Genomic DNA, 22,224 nt, shown 5'->3' on the forward strand with positions numbered 1-22,224 from the left:
GTATGAAGAAATTAAAATTATCTCTTTTTGAGAATTTTATAATACTTCAAACTAGGCACACTGAATATAAAAAAAGTCGATCGTAAAGGTTATCATTTCACCTATTTTTTACAGATCTTAATGATACTTTTTAATATCGCTATTTTGTGACATTTTTCTTAGATCTTAGCTACTGATAATTTCTTTCTCCCCAAAATAGAGTATTAAAAAATAGTATCGCTAGATACTTAGGGCGCACATGACAATGAAAACATCAACGTTGGCATAGGCAAAATAGCGATAAACAGATTATTATCGGTCATCTCAACTCGAATGCTTTTCTATTTTTCTCCGTACCGGTTCAAGTGAGAAAATCAATTTCGTTAAGATGAGACCCTCGATATTCTTTACATGAAATTAGTAATGTTATTTTCGTAGATCTGGTGATGCTGATTGTTTTTTCAGCATTTTATTTTGAGATTAGGCATGACTGACAATGGGACAAATATCTACCAGAGACAAAAGTTACGAATATGATAGCAACTATAGATTTACGGACCCCTTCACTAATAAGCATAACGCAAAAATAAAGCAAACTTTAAAATGAAAAACCAAATTGACAATTCAAGTGAGAAACCAACGTTTTCTGATGTATGTTCAGAACAACAAAAGAAATTCAAAGATGATATACTGCAACACAATACAGCAATTGCAAAACTGGTTGATGCCATATTGTGATTAGATTTTACATTTTACCTACCAATTCAAGATAATTTGCAAAAAAAATAAATAATTGGGCGTTATCCAATAGCTTCAATACTTATGAAGCTCATGATAGAAACAATGCATAATAGCCTGATGTTCTTTTTTCGTGGCTTACCGAATATACAAATACTTATTTTATGCTAGATACTTGAGATAAAAGGTAAAATAACTGTAATTAGTAGGAACAAATCGTAATTAAACGGCAATCATTCCTCAAAGGATCACACATTGTTTCGATTATCTGATATCCTCGTTAATCTAGAATAACTGATAGTGTGTGCCCTGACATGTTTCACCTATTTAACATAATATAAAGGTGATCAGTTAATAGGCAAACAATATAAGTTAGCCAAAAGATGTTCTTTAAGGGAAATAACACATGAAAGAGTCATCTAAACAGTTTGGTGAAAAAAGAAGTAGGTAGATGTTGATTGCCATAACATTTGTTCGTATAAAAAAAAACACAGTTCTACAATTAAACTGTTTTTCATACTTTCAATAAAGTTGAACTGGATCGATCTGAATAAATTGAATGGTTGATATACGAAAGTTTGATCATATTTTGATGCTTTTTTGTGTCAAATTTATCACGCTGTAAATTGTGTAAATTCGTTATTTTTCTCTGTTTTAAGAACAAAGTGAATATTTTTTTCAAACTTCCTTGTTATAAATGATTGAAAAAAAAACATATCGAAGACATTTGAAAAGTAAAAAGGGATATTGGATTCTGGTAAAGTCATTTCTTGTATCCTACATCCATGTTCTCAAAATGTTGGCTAAAAAAGACTTACTGGATTGGTAATAAAATTTGAAATATTGATTACTCAAAACCTGCTTATTGTTTTCGAATATTATGCTTATGGCTGTCAAAAATTCAAAGTGATAAAGTAGTCAAAAGAATTTCAAATGTTACTAGTGATATAATATACTTCTTAGTTACCCAAGAATTTATAAGATAAACTATACTATAATAAATAAGTCTTAGTACATATTTGACTTGATAAATTCAAACAAAAATATAAAAGGACAATTCATCAAGGAAGTGCATTTTTGGAAGAGAAGACAAATGGATTTTAACATGTTTAAATATCTGATTCTTTGTGTAATCTCGCAGATATCATCATCAAACTGTAAGTATATAGCATGAAACACTACTGACTTGTACATTAAAATTATAGTAAGAGATAAACAATGATATAATGTGCTTGTTTTCGTATCATAATAGCGAGTGAAGTGATATCAAAACAATATTCTTATAGTTAAACCTTTATTTGTTTCGACAATTTGGTTGCAAACATGTATGAAATTTTAAAACTTCGTCCAACACGTGTTCAGTGTATGAAGTGACTTAACTTTGCCGGAGAAAAATAAAAGTTTATGGAATGTATAACATAATATATTGATGTAGTTAAAAGTTTTCAGGTTGAAGATTATTAGTAATTTTGATTTTTCAAACATTACTATTATGTTCATTTGAATTTATAATTTCATAATGAGCTGTACTAATGAGCCTAATATATACATTATCAGTACTCAGTCAAATTGGTTTTTTTTTATCGGATATCATTAAACACATAGTGTGTTAGTGACCCTCGGGGGGAAGGGGCACTCCAATATGTTTTTGGTAGGGGTAAGCAGCTGAGACATCAAGTACCCCATCATTTTCATATATTATGTAGTTTATCAAAAATATACCTTGTCATATACACTACAAACCATTAAAAATCTGAAATGGCCTATATCTGTACTCGACTGTACTGATTTTTACTCGACCAGTCTGAATTCGTCTGAGATTTACTTGATAGTACTCGACTATAGTCTGAACCATACTTAACAGTCTGAATGTGTACTTAACCATTTTGTACGAGTCTGAACCGTACTCGACCTAGTCTGAACCGTACTCGACCTAGTCTGAACCATACTCGACCTAGTCTGAACCATACTCGACCAAGTCTTAACCAACCTAGACCTTTTCTTTGTATCTATCAACTGAATTTTATCAATTTAGGAATTCTTTTAATAAAAATGAAATTTGAACAGCAACTTGAAATTAAAAATGTATTTAATACAGTATTGAAATTAAAATTTAAATCAATCATAATATAACTTCAACTAAATATTAATCAACACTTACATAATGATGTATATGTATATGTATATTTTCAATATTATTCAAAATTTTATAAATATTTCGGAAGTGTTTTATGGTAACTGGACTATTTTCACCATTAACTTAAGCCTAGTATAGATATATATGTTGTCAGTTGAGTTCAGGTAATAATGCAGTGAAGGTTTTTATTAAGATATATATAAAATAGTATATAAAACAACTTAATAAATTTAAAAAAAAAAATGAGAGCTTAATTGTTTTGTTTTATTAAACCAAAAATTTAATATAATCATGATAATAGAATTTCCATAGCAATCCTTGATAACCTTTTTAAAAAAGGAAATGTATTCCAAAGTAACAGTAAAAAAATATTTCAATTAATTTAAGTATTTTTTTTTGTCAAATTAACATGGCATACATAACGCACTTTAATATGTTCTTATTACCTCAGTACATGTGTGTTTTACAGGTAAAAAGAAAACCCTATTTTCTTAAATTCGTGTATTACTTATCTAGTACATACATGTATATTCGAAAGGCCTTGTTATTTAATTTAAACAGGATGTTGCAATTTTGAATCAATGTTATTTAGAATTTAATACCTCTGGCCAGGTGTGATCTTATTTATGAGTTTGCCCCCAAGCAGAGGTTATACTTTATATTTCACCACTAATCAGAAAAACACTTTTATTTATTTATTTAATTTTATCCCTTTTTTATATAAGCTATATATAGTATATATTTTTTATCTTGAATATAATCAGAGATATATTTCTTTTATAAGGTTAATTTTGTTATAAATTTTGTTGGCTGTTTTTATATATACATATATATATAAGTTAAAAAGAAATTTATTTTAACAGTTTTTTGGTCTAGTATGATTCAGACTGGTCGAGTATTGTTCAGACCTTTGGTTAAGTATGGTTTAGACTGGAAAAATAGGTCAAGTACATGTCAAGAATGGGTTAAGACTGTTTCAGACTGGTCGAGTAATAGTTCAGACTACTTTCAACGGCGAAGATAAGGGTCAAGTACGATTCAGTACAGTCAAGTATGGTTCAGACTGGGGTCGAGTAATGTCAAGTAAAAGTCAGACCAATTCAGACTGGTCGAGTAAAAATCAGTACAGACGAGTACAGATATATGCCATTTCAAACTTTAATGGTTTGTAGTGATATCAATTAACAAAAATACAGACCTGTAGTTATATTTGAATATTTTTCCTCTTCTGGTACATTATTATAGACATGCTTTGGGGTGCCGAACATTATCATGTTGTATTAAGTCGCCCCCCGCCCCCTCCCCCATGTAGTGACCTAATACGATATATACGGGTCAGTTAATTCCATATGGGGTGAGAGCGAAAGAAGCACAACATTTCAGTTTATTTAAGAGTGAGATATGTAAACTTTGAAATAAGAAAAACAAACTAGGAAATCACAAATGCCATGTTAGAAATGAGAATTTTGAAATTCGAGCTGGGAAATAGCATGTTGGAATCAAACACATATCAGGTTAGAAATAAAAAGTTGGAACTTTAAAAGAGAGATGGTCAATGTATTAATTTGTCATGCAGAAACGTAAAAGCTGTACATGAAAACAAGCGAGGAAATGTACATATCTTCCTTTAACAAGAGCCGATTTACACTTTGTTATCTTGCATTAATAAACAGTAACATATTTGGATACAAACGGTAAAATATTTTATTTACTTGTTTGTTCATAGCTGGCTTGATATTTCGGGCAGTCGCTAGTAAGAGTTTGTTATCATTTTTTTTTTTTAGCATATGTTGAAATCATTCTCCAGAGCTCAAATTGGTTTGAAGCTAGCAATTATTGTTCAGTCCATGGTGGAAGGCTTGCCAAGCCAAATGACATGAACCACAGTAGCTGTACTGCTAAATCTATTAACATTTGGTTGGGTAAATTCGATCGTGAGAGGCTAACAACCTGGATGGCAAAACAAGGTAATTTTTCGATTTTTTTTTTTAATAACTTCTTTTTAGCTTGCACGTCAATGTTTATATATACTCTTTTGATAATTGTCTAATAAAAAACAAAATTCCGATATAATCAAAGACAGAAATTATAAGCATTTAAGCGATAAAAAAAAACAAATAAAGATTGTCATCGTGTACGATATTGGTTTAGTAACTTTCTTAACTTTCGTTCTAAACCAGAAAGTCCATGGTTTTAGCTTTTACCTCTTTCTACTGCTTGTCTATTTTTTAGGTTGCTTTTGTATTACTGACAGAAGAAAGCAATTGTTTACAAAATCATCCTTACTAAATTGTTATCGTGCATGTAATTCAACAGCGTTTGGATACAAGGTACATTTTAAATCATACACAAATAATGTTCTTTAAAACTTTTTATTGCATGCGTATAAAATATTGATTTATAAGAGTAAATGTCTTTCATATTTGCTAGTGTGTTTTGTCTATATGCCATTTAGTTTTCGTTGTGACATATGTGTTTGACTTTGTAGCGATTAAAACAACAATACAATGTTGACTACTGAACCCTTATTTTTTCATATTATTGTTTTGTAAACACAGTGTTGTCGATAAAATAAAACTTTACGAAATATTCATACAATTGGGAGATTAAGTCCGACATAAATCAGGCTACGTCCGAAAATGTTATACATAATGAAATGTACCGAGCCAAAAACATGGCAGTTGTTTGTCATATGTTTGATGCGCTTTCAGGAGCCTGTAATTCAGTGGTTGTCGTTTGTTTATGTGTTACATATTTGTTTTTCGTTCATTTTTTTATATAAATAAGGCCGTTAGTTTTCTCGTTTAAATTGTTTTACATTGTCATATCGGGGCCTTTTATAGCTGACGATGCGGTATGGGCTTTGCTCATTGTTGAAGGCTGTACGGTGACCTATAGTTGTGAATGTCTGTGTCATTTTGGTCTTTTGTGGAATGTTGTCTCATTGGCAATAATAACACATCTTTTCTTTTATATTCAGCCTTTTATTTTTCATTTAAATAAGGGACTGTCTGATTGGGATTTTACGTCATTTTTGTTTTTCTTACTTTTTATAATAAGTTTCACATCTTAATCATGTTTATAATTACGTTACATGTATATTTTATAATAATACGTTATTAACGATTGACTTACAGGAATCTCGCGTCATTATGAAATCAACCTTCATTTCATTTCATAATGTAGTTTTCATTTCATAATAGAACAGTATGCAACTGTCATACATGCATGTAATATTTATATCATAATGAAATTTTAATTTTATATTGCTAATTTACTTATAATCAGAAAGAAATGTAAGTTATAGTTGTTGACCAAGCAAGTCGGTAAATTGGATTTAATCTACACGGCTTGGGTGACCCTGATTAACCCGAACGACGTAGGAGTCCGGGTTAAAGGGTCACAAGAGCCGTGCAAATTAAATCCAATATACCGATTTCATTTACCAATAACTGTTTTAACACATGACGCCATCAATTAACGTGAACGTTTAAAAAATATGCAAACGATATTCCGCAATCCACGGTTCCTAGAAATGTTTCTTGTAGAGTATATAAAAAGGGGAAAATGAGACTTAATATAGAAGAGGTTGGTAAGTTTTAAATTATTTTATTTTTTTTATATTTAGACCTCTTCCTTAATTGTTACATTAATTGCAATTAAATTGTAAATTATTTCTATCGTTTCTGTTAAATTAAATCATAATTTCTTTTTTTTTTGGAAATCAGTGACGTTTACTACTTTCACATATTGTACTTTCAAATCGGTGGTATTGAGTAAAGATTAATTGCTTTTCTGTCCTTAGTGATATGCTTAGAGAAAGATGAACCGAGAAAGATGTTAGTACATAGATTTAAAATGTTAGATAAACAGAAACAACGAATCTCTTTCCAATCTTTAACACCATCTTCCCGAATCCAAATTTATATTTGATAAAGTCCCTTGATAGGAATACATATGCCAAAAATCGTAATGAATTTCATTGAGTCTGAAAATTAATCAAATCAGATTTCATTTATTTGAATATTTTTAAATACACGATTTCTTTTTTTGGCAGAAACTTAAAAAAAAATCGTTATTATCTGTTCTGTTTTTAAAACACTGGTTGAAGATTTTAAATAACACTGTGTATACAAAATAAAAATAAAAATATGTCCCAGTTTAGATAATAAAAAAGGAAAGATAAACCTTTCTTTTTTTCATTAGAGGCCTCGTTTGTCAAGAATTCTAAGCAGTTACATTACTTTGCTCACTAGGCTAGACATTTAACACTGAGGGTTTGAGGGCGAACTCCCCCGTGCAGGGGTTTTCGAGTCCAAAATTATTAGGATTGTCAGTTTTCCTATCAAAGGTGTGTGGTTTTCTCCGGGCACTCCGGCTCCCTCCACCAATAAAAACGGAGGCCACGAAATAGCCGAAATGTGGCGCTTAAAAGTGACATTTAAACACCCATAATCATTTTTTTTCTTCTTATTTTGAAACTACGATGTGTTTACAAAGTGTTTAATTAATCAACAAGTCAGATGGAGGATTTTCTATTTGATAATTTTTTATATGGGGGGAATATGTTGTTCATCCTTGAATTGGACAACGTAACATTTTTAGTCTAGCTACAACCGATGATATTTTTCAACTTTATAGAAACGCCCCTTAAGGTAGGAACAGATTTATCAGTATATCTGAGGTAGTTAATGTACACCTTAGCTGTGCATTATTCAGATTATAGCACAGTAAGAACAAAGAGATTTTACCCATGTCATGTGTTAACATTCATAGTGACACAAGCATAGATAAATAAAACAAAAACCAAATAAAAATCGTTTTTTTTTTTCATGATCCTAGCAAAAGAAAATGCAATTATAAGTATTGCATGGTTTTATTTTAGTAATTTTCAAAGGTTTAAAAGGCGTGCGTTTATGCAAAATTTATTTCGGTCAACGCTTTCACAACCAAAAAAAAAACAAAAAAAAGCATTTACTTCTTAATTTTAGAGACACCAATACACCAAACAATGTTCCTGAATTTGAAATGGGGAATATCTCAAAGAGACAATAACCCGACCAAAAAGCAGAAAACTGCCGAAGGCCACCAATCGGTCTTCAACACAGCGAAAAAATCCCCTAACCGGAATCGTGCTTCTTCAAAGATGTGAAGTAGTTCAATAATAATGGACATCATACTAAACTCCGAAATATATAAATGAACTAAAATTAAAAATTATACAAGACATGGTATAGGTGTAAAACTGCAACGGGGTTAAACATGTTTCGTGAGATCTAAACCCTCCCTTGTATACCTCTAGCTAATGTAGAAACAACATACACAGCAGTACGCACGATAAAACTGAGTTTGAATGAAGTCAGAGTCCGATGTTGGGAAAGGTGACAAAGGAAGCTAAACAAAATGACAATAATACATAGATAACAAAAGACTACTGGCAGAAACTGACAGACCAGCTCCAGATCTTAATTGAACTGATTGAAAGATTATGTCTTCATCATATGTATATTAACTTTCGTAATTACTAATAAATCGATCCTATTACAATTAAAATACATACATGCGTTAAGGTGTTTTTTTCAATTGTAACTTTTGGATTATAGATATCATAGAAATGAATGACTATCTTTTCTTTATTGACGCCATATATTTATTGGAATTCATTTTAACTATAGATTTAAAATGCTCTTCCAGGAACCTTGGTGCTCTTGTGACGAAGACGCCATTGTTAATAATGCATCTGCCTCTCCGTGTTTCGTTGAATTCATTAAATGTTTGTGGTTATATAAGAAAACTGGTATGTATTTTACGGAACAAAAGAAGATTAACCAGTAAAGTCAGGAAATTTTGAAATATAAATCTGTTGTTTTGCCATTCAAGATGTCTACTATATTCGATATGTTGAGGTGTTGGGTTAGGTATTGTTTGGGCGTGTTTTGACCTTCACCAGACACGGGATCATACATAAGAATTTGAAACAATTAAGTTCCTGTACGAAAATATGTCTTTTGACATGGATCGAAACTACTGAATAATCCTAAAATGAATAATTCGATAATAACTTCGATGGTAACAACTCCGATATGCATTGTTATCATGTTAATACACTTTACATATTATAATTGATATGGCATTGCTGTTATATTGTTCCGTGGACAAACAATACATTTCTAACGTTGTTAAACCTGTACATAATGTGCAAATTAAAATTACAGCGAATAAAAACATATCGTAGTCAAAATCAAGTAAATCAAATAATAAATATTATATAAAAAAACATGCTGTATATGTACACACTTTATACACATAACAAAAATATCGAGGAAGTAGATGGCTGTCTTAATGATAATCACCTATGTGTCGTCTTATGTGTTTTGTTTCGTGGTTAGTAAAAGGAGCGTATACGACGTTTAATTCTCAATTGATTCTTCATAAACATCATCATAAAACCTACTACTAAGTAACGTAGTCAAAAGCTATACAAAAACCCCAACAATGTCAGAGGCTCATAGAAGGAAAATAATAAAGTCCATCCATCAATAATATATGTTTATTACAAAATCATGTAATGTTCACTTCAAATACTACAATTTAATGTTTTAAAATGTTATAATTGCAATTAATACATACACCTTACACTTTTTTTGACAACAACTTAAAAAGACCCGTTACGTTTGCGGAACGTATAATTGTTTTTCAATATATATGTTGTAAAAAACAATACCATACACAATTGCAAACATAAAACCTTTACCTTTGAATCAGGGTATATAATCTCTCCGCCGGGATTGGCATAGTTTGTACCCTGTCTGAGACCTGAATATTATATACTATGACATTGGTTGCAATGGATTAACGTAATTTCCTTGTGAAATTATATCCGAGAATGACATCCTGAAGGGCAGGTGGAAGAAACGCCCGCTGATGTAGGCCCTGAGGTAATCAGTTGCACTCAGGTATCCGGTGGAATTTGTCATTTTAAATGTAAGACTGCATGGCCATGATAGACATTGCATAGTTTATGTCATTTTTTTTTATAAGATAACTTGAGTTAAATGAGTTGTATTTATTGTTTTTGTTTACCTCAGGTACCCTTGTAATGAAATAATAAAACATCCAATGGTAAGGTTTACAATTTTTTAGGTAACCTCAGCTACCCCTCGTAACGAGAGAATAATAGATACAATGCTAGAGTTTATAATTTGCTTTAAAAAAAGTTTTTCTAAATTCAAAATGTAGGACTTCATGGACATGATGAACATTGCATAGTTTGTGTCAAATATTGTTTAAGATAACTTGAATTAAATGGGTTATATCTATTGGGTGTTGTTTTTTTTTTTTTTTTTTTTTTCAATATATGACTTCGTGGATGTTGTATTATTTATGGAATGTACTTGTTAAGGTGACATGACTTAACTTGAGTTAAATGGGTTATATTTATTGGGGGTTTTTTTTCGGTTATCTCAGGTACTCTTGTAATGAAATAATAATAGATACAAGATTAGGGTACATATTTATTCTGTCGTAAATTAGTTTCTTCATTTTAAATGTAAGACTTCGTGGACGTTGTATTGTTTATGTAATATACTTGTTGTTTAGGTGACTTGAGTTAACTTGAGTTAAATAGCCTATATTCCATTTTATTATTTATTTATTTTTTGGAGGGGAGGGGTGGTTACCTCAGGTACCCTTATAATTAAATAATAGTAAATACTATGCTATGGTAAATAATTATGCTGCAATAAACTGCAATAATCTTATTTCTTCATTCTAAATGTAGGACTTCGTGAATATGATGGATATTGCAAATTTTATGTCACATATTTTTAAAGATAACTTAAGTTAAATGGGTTACATTAATAAGGGTTTATTTTGGGTGCTGTCAAGACTTTGTCGATGGATTAGTTTCAGAACACATGAGAATGCGCAGAAAACACGATCGTTTCCTCTATTTTTTCTTTTGTATTTATGTATTTGGAGGTGAATGGTAAATGTAATAAAAAAATAACTAATCCGAAAATCAAAATCATTAAAAAATATCAATTGATGACCGAATAACACTTATCGTTAATTCATGCGCTACGCGCATTTGTGAATTAATGCGGGTTTTTTTTCTGTTACGTGTTGACTATTTGTTGTATTTCGATCTTTAAACAGAGCTTGTCAGTCAAGTTAAAACAAAATAAATATTAATAGTATTGTAGTCAGGTGGATTGAATTTGTTAAAGAAAATAAAGTGGGAGCAATCTTATATAAACTTTATTTCACCTTAACCGAACAACAAGGATAACTTTGCGCATTCGTGAAAAAAAGTGTTTTTATGGTCACTTGTTGAATATTCTTCCATGAATGGATTCTTGAATAAGTTATTCTTTAAATATTTATATGTATTGGTGCTCTTTTTCTCCTCGTGATTTAGATGTTTCTTTGAGTAACGATGATTTGAAGATGGATTGTATAACAGCTCAATGTGCGGCGAACGAGACATTTTTTAAAGCAGAGGATTGTAGCCTGAAAAAAGCTGCAAATTGCCGTGAGTGAATATAATGCTTTTAACATTTGAAGATGATTGTAGGTTCATATTAAATACACCTATTACATTATTAAAACATATATAAATCGTGTACAGTATAACAAACGTACAATGAAAAATTTGTAGGCATCGTGTTTACATATGTCTGTTGATATATTATGCTCTTGCAACTTCACACTATATAAACTTCATGTACAAGTGTATGCTTTTGACGCGGGGACTTCTCGAGCAGAGTTTTGAGGAGGTATGATTGATCAAAGTACTGCAGTACTCAAAATCGGATGACTGTACGTTCTTGTGGATGGTCACAAGCACTTGTCTCATATTTCTATACCTGAAAGTAAGGTCAATGTGTTATAGACAAGTTCGTGTGTGGATGATGAATATTTGATATGGAATTCCCAAAAGACGTCTAATGACCAACACACGATCTTCACCAATATTCACAGAACTGTGTGGTATCTATAAAAAGTATAAACAAATTCAATTTATTTCAATTTTTAAAAAAAGGGGAAGTTCATAAATTCTGAGAAATTCAAATGATTCTCTCAATTCTATCAATGAACGGAACGAATGGAAACAACTGTCAGTTTTCAGACATGGTAATGGATTTTTTTTGGGAAAAAATGTATTTTAAATCTAGTTTTTTAATATATGTTTTTGTATATGATAAAGCCATGTCTATAACTAAAAAGACCAGAAGACAAACAAATGATTGATATGCGTATCATTTTGCATTTTTTCTCTAATAATGTTTGGGTTTTCTATTTTTGTCTTGAGAGGAGATGTTGTTTGATTATAACCTAATATTGACATCAAATAATAAGAAATAGTAGACAGATTTGCGGAAATTCCACGTATCTTCCTTTTCTTAATATGTTTTCCACTTTTAATCTCTGTCTTTAAATTTTCTATTACTAGTATTTATTATTAAACTAATTTATGAGTATATGTACAAACACCTTATATATATGTCCTGAGTTTTTAAAATGTACACGTTGTATGAAATCATCCCTATTTTTTGGTGGGTCCGTGTTGTTTTTGTATCCCTATTTGTGACATTTGGTTTATGCATCATTGTCAACAGGTTTGATCCACCATTTTCTACATTTGAGAATGCCAGTTTTAAGTCAGGAATATGACAGCTGTTGTCATTCGTTTGATGTGTTTTATCATTTTATTTTGCCATTCGATTAGGCACTCTCCGATTTGAATTTCCCTCGGAATTCAGTAGTTTTGTTATTTACTTTTTGTACGACATACTTGTTTAAAGTTACATATCTTTTAGAGGCAACAGGTTTTTCTTCCTTTTTTACTGCTCATAAAAGCACTCAAGCCAGCAGCGAAAGATTCTGCAAGCAGCAAATGAGTTATTTGGCCTCATCGCAAGTATGTTCACCATTTGGTAACGGCAATAGGACTACAGCCGAATTTTGGACTGGGATACACCGGTTTCGTTACAATACAACATATTTGACAGGTAATTCATATTAAGGTAAATAAGACTAGTTAACGTATCAATGTCATAACATTCATAATTTGGTTTACTATGAATAATGATCTAACCTTATTTCCGTTCTGATCATCGTTGTCTTCGTTTTTTCGAAATGTTTAAGAGGTTTTCCTTAAGTTCATAATATAGTATTGGATCATATTTGTCACCTTGTTTTTCTGTCGTAAAGTTTTCAAAATTAAGTACTTGGTTGGACTTTTGTTAGTTTTCCCCTTTAACGTAACATTACTAATATTATTAAATTGCATAAAAGTTGAGTATATATCATCTTCAATTTATACAGTGATATTTTTAGAACAATTTACCAACACAGATTTTATGTTTTAAGCGCAATTGAAGCATTTTGTTTTTTCGCAGGCAATGAAATAAAAGATGTGAACAATACAGGTAAATAAAAACTGGTGCTATAGGGAACGTAGTATGGTGAACTGTTAAATTGGAAATGTTGTAAGTAGGGCATTAACACGTTTCCCTTATTCATACCTAAACCACAAGTACTGTAAAAGCTCGAGCGTAATCGATGAAAGTTATTTCAGAAACACGTGAACTCTTCTATTTGTAGCATCCTTGGATTATCGTATTGTTGTTAGTTATGTATTATTACCAGTTGATTTACAGTGAAATATCATAAATATTTACATTTTCAAAGAACAGATATGGTTACAACATATTCAGAGTTAGATTGAAGATACCAACGGAATATTCGAACTCATAAGTTATGACAAACTGACAATGGCATAGCCAAAAAATGAAAAACGAGCAAAAGACAAAAAGTAGACAAACAAAAACATGCACACACTATTGACAGATCAACACAACCCCAATCACAAATCGGAATGTTCTAATGGAAATTTAGATGTCAGACCACCAGTTCCCTCCCTCTAATTTAAAACGAAAAAGTTAATTCTACACTGTTAAAAATACTTAAACTACCCGACAAATTCGCAGAAAAGAAAATTATAGTGAAAGAAAATTATGTTTAGACAATTTTAAGCCAAAATTTTCTTTTCTAGGAGTTTGTATAACAAATTGAGGATTAATTATTAGAAAGAAATATCCTTTGGAAGCAAAGTTCAACCTACATTAAAACCTGGTCTTCTGGAAATCTTAAATTAGTAAATTATGGAGCACAATAATCCTCAACATTGATTGACAATTGATATGTTGACAGGTGTGACATGTTGAATTCAGGATAAACCTGATAAAAAGGTAAAAGATGTGGAAAGCATTGAACATGGCAAAATTCGGTTTAATACATAGGGATTTTCAATTCGTGGTCTGACACCTTTATAAATTAGACTGGGTGTGTTTGTGATAATTCGAGTCTTAAGGTTGCTAATACATTTTTACATCAATTATTCATTTCATAAGAATATGTGTTCAATATTTTTACAGACATATATAACTGTGTGTACACTAGGTGGTGTCCAACCGGATCTGGCCGTAACGCATTTGAATACATTGAAAACTGCAGACGACGACTTGATGGATTTGCCTGCCTTTTTCATGGACCCTCCGTGAAATTCATGACTGGTAAAATATGAAATGTCCAGATAGTACAATGTACATGCACTAACAAAAAGTGTCAATTTTATTGTATAGATTGTTTAACTGAGACAAAAAAAGGTTTGAAGGTAAAAATATTCATAAAACACTAACGAAACAGAATATGGCACCAAATTGTGATCTCGATACACAAAACTCTTTGAAAAAGCAAAAAAAAAAAATAAATAACAGATGTATTAAGCTATTCTCTCTAAGCCCTTTTGGTTGTTTTTTTTTCAAAAAAGTTGAATGCATTTGTCTTCCTTAAATATTTTGTCACAGCATACCTGATTCAAGGCGTCCAGGTAGCACGTGTCATGATAACTTTAATAAATAGCATACGTTTATTTTACTGGTCTTATACTTTTAATAATTCCTCAATTTTCTTGAACTGCTTTATTATAGAATAAAACGGATCAAAGAATTATGTTAGTACAGACACTCGACCAAATCACGCAAATACAATGTCTTTTTATTTTTTTAAATCTGAATAAAATTATTCTAATTTTGGATGTATCGCGTCTTATGATTGGCTGACCTCATCAACGTTTTTCATGATTTACTCCGGTTTAAAATTGTATTTTAAATTAAAATATAAGAAATAAATGTAATATTTTATCTGTCTATTCAAAATAACATAAAACATTTGGTGCACACTTTAAAAGAACCCACTACGCGAGCTATTCATTCCTTAAATGTTTTTTGTCTTTTGAGAAAATAAGTGTAAAAAAAAAACGTTGAGCATTTTCTTTTGTTAGAAAATAAAAAGCTACAATTGTTGTATTGTATAAAGTTATATTTTGTTCTGGTTCGTATAGTTTTTAGGAATATACACCATATTTCATTTATATATTATATATATATATATATGTGCATAGCAATATTTTAACATAATTACTGCTTCTTTAATTAAACAACGGTAACTCATTTTAGTGAAAGCAAGTCCAGAAAGTTCATTATCACAAGGTATCGTTCGTTCATCCAAATCCAGTTATTTGAATTTGGAACACGAATCTAAGTACATGCCACGACAATCTACAGCTCTTACAACCGTGTTGACAAAGAACAGTGTATCACTTTATAAACATTATCACACAGCAAGTTCGATACTTCCTACCAGTGTTTCATTACAACGTTTTTCCGAGCATCCCCGAACACATGTAATTAGCTCATCTGTAGACACTAGTGCAGAGTCAGCTATAACTAAAATTATAGATATGTCTAACACCGTGTATAGCGCAGCTGTAACGGAACAATATATTAAACAAGTCACAGATAATAACGGTAGGTACAGTTAGACAGTGTGGATTCATAAAGAAGTCCTCTTCTAAATACATATACGAATTCAAAGTACAGACGTTATCATTAAAAAAATCTTAATCTTTCTGACCAACTGCAACCCTTGAACTTTAAAAATAAATCACAACTGTACTTGATCCACCTAACATGATGTTTAAGTTATAGTGTTTACCACACAAACCTCTTTGCTAATGACAAATGATACATTGTGTCAAAATTTGGTTGAAATTAGATATAGAATTAGAATAGAAATGAAGAATGTGTCAAAGAGACAACAACCCGACCAAAGAGTAAAATAGCCGAAGGCCACTAATGGGTCTTCAATACAGCGAGAAAAGAGAAAATCACTCACACGAAGGATTGCATCAGCTGGCCCCTAAGTAACAATGTTTGCTAGTACAGTGAATGAATAGTATAAGGACTATTTATGAAAAAGTGTCATGCTCTATTTCTTTATTGAAGATATCGGTCTGATAATGTGAATGACAATAGATCGTTGGGGTATTCTAAAAGAGACACAATATACTAGAAAGGGACTATCAAACACCGTATATTGAAAAAAAAACTGATAATATTGACAATGACGAAAAACAAACACTAATATACACTAAACACACTTCAAGCAACAAAAAATGATAGAGAACATAAGATCGAGCAAAACGATATCCATATATATATGTGCATAGCAATATTTTAACATAATTACTGCTTCTTTAATTAAACAACGGTAACTCATTTTAGTGAAAGCAAGTCCAGAAAGTTCATTATCACAAGGTATCGTTCGTTCATCCAAATCCAGTTATTTGAATTTGGAACACGAATCTAAGTACATGCCACTACAATCTACAGCTCTTACAACCGTGTTGACAAAGAACAGTGTATCACTTTATAAACATTATCACACAGCAAGTTCGATACTTCCTACCAGTGTTTCATTACAACGTTTTTCCGAGCATCCCCGAACACATGTAATTAGCTCATCTGTAGACACTAGTGCAGAGTCAGCTATAACTAAAATTATAGATATGTCTAACACCGTGTATAGCGCAGCTGTAACGGAACAATATATTAAACAAGTCACAGATAATAACGGTAGGTACAGTTAGACAGTGTGGATTCATAAAGAAGTCCTCTTCTAAATACATATACGAATTCAAAGTACAGACGTTATCATTAAAAAAAATCTTAATCTTTCTGACCAACTGCAACCCTTGAACTTTAAAAATAAATCACAACTGTACTTGATCCACCTAACATGATGTTTAAGTTATAGTGTTTACCACACAAACCTCTTTGCTAATGACAAATGATACATTGTGTCAAAATTTGGTTGAAATTAGATATAGAATTAGAATAGAAATGAAGAATGTGTCAAAGAGACAACAACCCGACCAAAGAGTAAAATAGCCGAAGGCCACTAATGGGTCTTCAATACAGCGAGAAAAGAGAAAATCACTCACACGAAGGATTGCATCAGCTGGCCCCTAAGTAACAATGTTTGCTAGTACAGTGAATGAATAGTATAAGGACTATTTATGAAAAAGTGTCATGCTCTATTTCTTTATTGAAGATATCGGTCTGATAATGTGAATGACAATAGATCGTTGGGGTATTCTAAAAGAGACACAATATAGTAGAAAGGGACTATCAAACACCGTATATTGAAAAAAAAAAACTGATAATATTGACAATGACAAAAAACAAACACTAATATACACTAAACACACTTCAAGCAACAAAAAATGATAGAGAACATAAGATCGAGCAAAACGATATCCACCAAAAACTGCAAGTGACAGAAAGGGTTTTTAATAAGTGGGTATTTGAGTTTGTATATTATTCTGAATGACATGTTTGATGTAAGAAAGCATTGTCCATGGACATCAAAAACTTCAAATAGTCACTTTCATGGCGAAATAATGGCTTAAGTAATTCTTCTTAGACTTTACATCCTATCGATCTCAATCGTACCTGATGCCTGATGTTCAAATAACACATTCCCTGCGCACTTTGATTGAGTTTCAATAGTTATAAAATAAATGTAAAAGCCATTGTGTAGATTGTAAGCCGTCAAATACGATGTTGCAATAATGAAATTAATGAAACAAAATAAATATTCCTGAATTCAAAACTTCCAATTCCTTAACAATCTCATAACCATAATTGATGCTAATACAGATATACAAAAACAATAAAATTTGTTAACATGCTTAAAGTTTCATCAAAAGCTTAAACAGTTTTATTTTACCTCCATAAAGCGCTTTTTGATACTAATATGGAACATCATCATCAATACTCACGTCATCAACACAGAATTGTTTGGGTTTTTTTTCTTTCTCTGTTCTTTTTTTTACCTATGACATGTGTGATAGCTTGTATTATATTCTATAAACTGTTTGATTTACATGCATTTCCATTCTACTATTATTGTATTTATTCATATTGCTAGATGGAGAAGAATTCATACTAATAATTTATTCCATAAATTATCCATTTTTCTTTAATATAGCAAATAAAATATGAATAAATATGCATAGCAACAAATATACGAAATCACTGGGCGTTGAATAAAAAAGTACAAATAGCTCGAAATGTAATATGGTAGATAGTCAAGCTAGGGTGAGGGATATGTTCAAGTAAAAGTTATATTTAAGTGTATATGATAAATTGTAAATGTCATACAATAAGTCTTATTTCATTGATGTACGTTCTGCATGGCAACAATGTGCAAACTCAAGCCATGGCCACATTGATTTAATTAGTTTAATCAGGCATAATTGTGTTGCACTTCATTGAAGTAATAAGTAAAACATGTTACTTTAAAGAGTAATTTTTTGATTGGACTCAAACTTTTCATTAACAAACTGTAAATATAATCTTTCAGACCTTATTCAGTTTTATGTACCAGTCCTGTATTACAACTCCTGTTTCCGGTGCATGTCAAAACATAGAGGGAAACAAAGTAGTCCATTTTTTCTGGATTTGTTTTCTGGACTCATTTTTTTTTCTGTTTGATTCTGGGTTTAGGCTGAATTGAAACATATATTTAGAAAAAACGTTCTTGCGTCTTTTTGGAGATATCAATCCAGGAAAGTGTAATGATATCATGTTTACTAGAAGTGGCGGGACCTAGTAGAAACAGCAAACAGAAAGTAGGAAAAAATTGTTTTGACTTCAGGGTTACGTTACTATTTATTCTTCGTGGCATTACCCACATTTCTTTCGATTAAATCACAATTGCATATTAGTACACACATAATATGAACATGAAAGAAAATTATAAGTAACATTTTTTTTTATTTTTTTATTTTCAAAGATCATCTGTTTTGCATGTAAGCCTATATAACAGTCAATTACAAGATTGCAATCTTTAATGTGTGTCAATCACTTTTACACAAATGTACCCTTTCAATCTATTAAGTGCACTCCTAATGAACATCGAATATCACATGCACATTTGTAGATAATGTTGTGCTGGTAGGCAGACTGCCCCATGACAATATTATTTCTTCTTTTTATATCTTGTTGAACTTTAATTTTTTTTTATTATTTTTAGCATTAAAAAAATCCATATTCATTTTATAATGAAACCAGTAATGTGAATCAGTGAGAAATTCTCGTAGTATCCAGACGAGTAAGTTATTTCAGGGGGACTTTGTATTTGACTTTTGTCAGTTGCTATTTCGTCTTGTACATACACGAAATAAATGTTATTGGACGTCAATCAACCAACAATTAATCAACCAATATATTATCAATTGTCAACTGTTGTTCTTTTCCTCATACTTCATTTATCATTACCGTGTAATTTATTTTCCTTTCATAAATTTATTAATCTAGGTTTTATCGTTTATGTGTCAGTTCCAGTGATTGTTGTCATCATTTTGGTCTTCCTAGGTATTTTGGGATTTTATCGATTGTGGTAAGTACACAAATGTACTTTTGGTTGATCATGTTTCATTCTACCTCCTCATTTTTACATGGAAGAAACAATTATTTGTTTTCTAATTTATCGGTATATATAATTATCAACAGAGGTTTATTTACTAAAATCTTTGACTTTTACACGTTAGACCATGCGACAGTTTGAAAAAGACTTCCAAAGTCTATTCAAACCAGTGACTGAATTCCAAATGACAATATATCAAGTTGTGTAATGGATAAAGGCTACTTTAAAAGCTAGATAGAAAACTGTTTTTGCTAAATTAATGTATTGTTACAAAAAAAAAGAATAGGTTATTTGAACATTAATAAAAAGAGGTCAATAAATCTTAAAACTATTTATGTTCTACATTTTAGGAGACGAAAAGCATTTCAGGAGAATACAGTATATAACGATATGCATATGACGATAAACAATGATCCGAATGACCAATATACTGAACTCGATTTACATAAGAAAAACACTGCTTTTGAAAATGACTATGAAAACGAACTACGTGTTTCTAGTGACGATAATGCTCAGTACATGAACATATAGATACATTAGAACCAAAATGGAGCAACGACAATACTGATCGATACACGCCTATGTGTTGCTTAGTAAGTGGTAAATCAGTTTCTAAAAAATGGAAACAAGGAAAGATGAACTAAGTGAAATAAAACAGTTCAACACTAATAAAACCGTAAGCAATATAACGTTTAGTTGTATTTGGTTGTGGATCGTTTTCATTTTCTGTAGCTTACAATAACAGTACCCATTCTTAAACTGTAACTTTGCATCGTTTGTCTACGTGATAGTTGTTTTTGTTCTCTTTGTGTCAATTGAATGAATCAAGCTATTTCCATTAACTTTTTACACATTGTTCTTAAATTTCACTGATATAAAAGAACCCCTGTTTTAGGTAAGGCTAGGGTTTAGAGCTCAAAAACATGTTTATCCCGCCCTATTATGTATGTGTTGTTCCATTTAGTATACGTAGACTAGTTGTAGCTGCTCTCTTTCCAATATATTTGTTTTCCGTATTCTTAAGTCAACCCGTTGGTGTTTTGTTCGAATTGTTCAAGAATTTAGCATTTCGGTGCATTTTATAACAGACTATACGGGATAAATTACTATCATATTTGTGGTGACATGTGACTGATTTATTCTAGGTATGTTGACTCTTCTTGAATATTGTCTTATTGATAAGATCTGGCAAAAAGTAGCGGTGGTATGACCTTCGTAATTTGTTAGACCATGTGTACATGTAGTACCACATATAGTTTGATAATTCATGACCCGCCTACAATAGTAGAGGAACAATTTGTTTTCTGCAAAGAAAGAAAAAGACCATGTGGTATGAGTTTCGATGATACAACTATATTTGTATCTACCAGGATTTAATGAACGTGGACAGAAGCTATTATGGTCTTTTCTAAACAAGGAGCATTTTTGTGCGTTCTACTAAATGTTAGCATGTATTGATTTAAGATAATTTGTGGTCACTTAAAATCTCGTAAATAGGTTTATTATGAATTGAACTATTTTAAAATATATAAGTCACGGATGAGAGTTATGAGCAAGAGTTCACAGTTTATTTACATAATAATGTAATGATGCGAGCCGGACATGTTTGTTTCGTATACCGGGGTTTCTTTCGTTTATTTGAGCATCTGGTTCATTAAATTATTATGCTGTTTCACCATAATACATTTTTATATTGGGCATATTGGTTATGAATAATTTAAGACGCGTGTTAAGTGCAGACAGAAACCTGTTATACTACATACGAAAATGTCAGGAATATGATAGTTGTTGTCCATTCAGCACTTTTTTGCTGACATCAGTTATCAATTGATATGGTCATAATTATAAATGAACTTTTCACAAAACTTAATAATTTTTGAAGACTACTTTTTATACCTAAGAAATAGATTAACTTAGCTGTATTTGGCAAATTTTTTAGGAAAGTTTGGTCCTGAATGGTTCTTAAGTTCGTTCTTTATGGTCATTTAAACTTTTTTGATTCGAGCGTCACTGCTGGGTCTTTTGAAGACGAAACGCACGTCTTACGCAAATATAAAATGTCATTCCTGATATATATATGATAAGTTTATTTACAACCACTGGGTCGATGCCACTACTGGTGAGTTTTTTCCCCAAGGGTATCACTAGCCCAGTTGTCAGCACATCTGTGTTAACATGAGTTATCATTGATATGGTTATAATTACAAATTAACATTTTACAAAGCTGTAAGTTTTTTGGAAATACTTAGGCTGCACTACCAAAAGAAAAGATAACCTTAGCTGTATTTGGCAAAATTTTAGGGAATTGTTGGCTCTCAATGCTCTTTAACTTGGTACTTTATTTTGCCTTTTAATTTTTTTATTCGAGCGTCACTGGTGAGTCTTTTGTAGACAAAACGGGCGTCTGACGAAAATACAAAATTGTATTCCTAGTATATGTGATAAATTTATTTCCTTTGGTGTGGTTGAGCTTTTGATTTTGGCGTTTTATTGTTTTGAATTTTCATCGGAGTTCGGTATTATTATTATTT

The 22,224-nt window shown here is 31.1% G+C and overlaps 1 protein-coding gene and 1 long non-coding RNA gene across 2 annotated transcripts in view; both read left to right on the forward strand.

Annotated features, from left to right (window-relative positions):
• The first annotated feature begins 1,755 nt into the window (after window positions 1-1,755).
• On the forward strand, window positions 1,756-5,191 carry LOC143055043 (uncharacterized). The gene is made up of 3 exons (XR_012971924.1): window positions 1,756-1,874; window positions 4,639-4,821; window positions 5,087-5,191. It is a non-coding gene; the product is annotated as an uncharacterized LOC143055043 (long non-coding RNA).
• Window positions 5,192-8,546: 3,355 nt separating this feature from the next.
• LOC143055044 (uncharacterized) overlaps window positions 8,547-22,224 on the forward strand; it is a 43,427-nt gene continuing 29,749 nt past the window's right edge. The window contains exons 1-9 of the mRNA XM_076228185.1: window positions 8,547-8,651; window positions 11,274-11,387; window positions 12,676-12,867; window positions 13,258-13,287; window positions 14,296-14,433; window positions 15,379-15,729; window positions 16,486-16,836; window positions 19,585-19,666; window positions 20,044-20,369. Of these exons, the coding sequence (XP_076084300.1) occupies window positions 20,313-20,369 (57 nt within the window). The 5' untranslated portion in view covers window positions 8,547-8,651; window positions 11,274-11,387; window positions 12,676-12,867; ... (4 more) ...; window positions 19,585-19,666; window positions 20,044-20,312. The remainder of the gene's footprint in view (window positions 8,652-11,273; window positions 11,388-12,675; window positions 12,868-13,257; window positions 13,288-14,295; window positions 14,434-15,378; window positions 15,730-16,485; window positions 16,837-19,584; window positions 19,667-20,043; window positions 20,370-22,224) is intronic.

This window comes from Mytilus galloprovincialis, chromosome 12 (assembly GCF_965363235.1).
Source record: "Mytilus galloprovincialis chromosome 12, xbMytGall1.hap1.1, whole genome shotgun sequence".
Classification (NCBI taxonomy): Eukaryota; Metazoa; Mollusca; class Bivalvia; order Mytilida; family Mytilidae; genus Mytilus; species Mytilus galloprovincialis.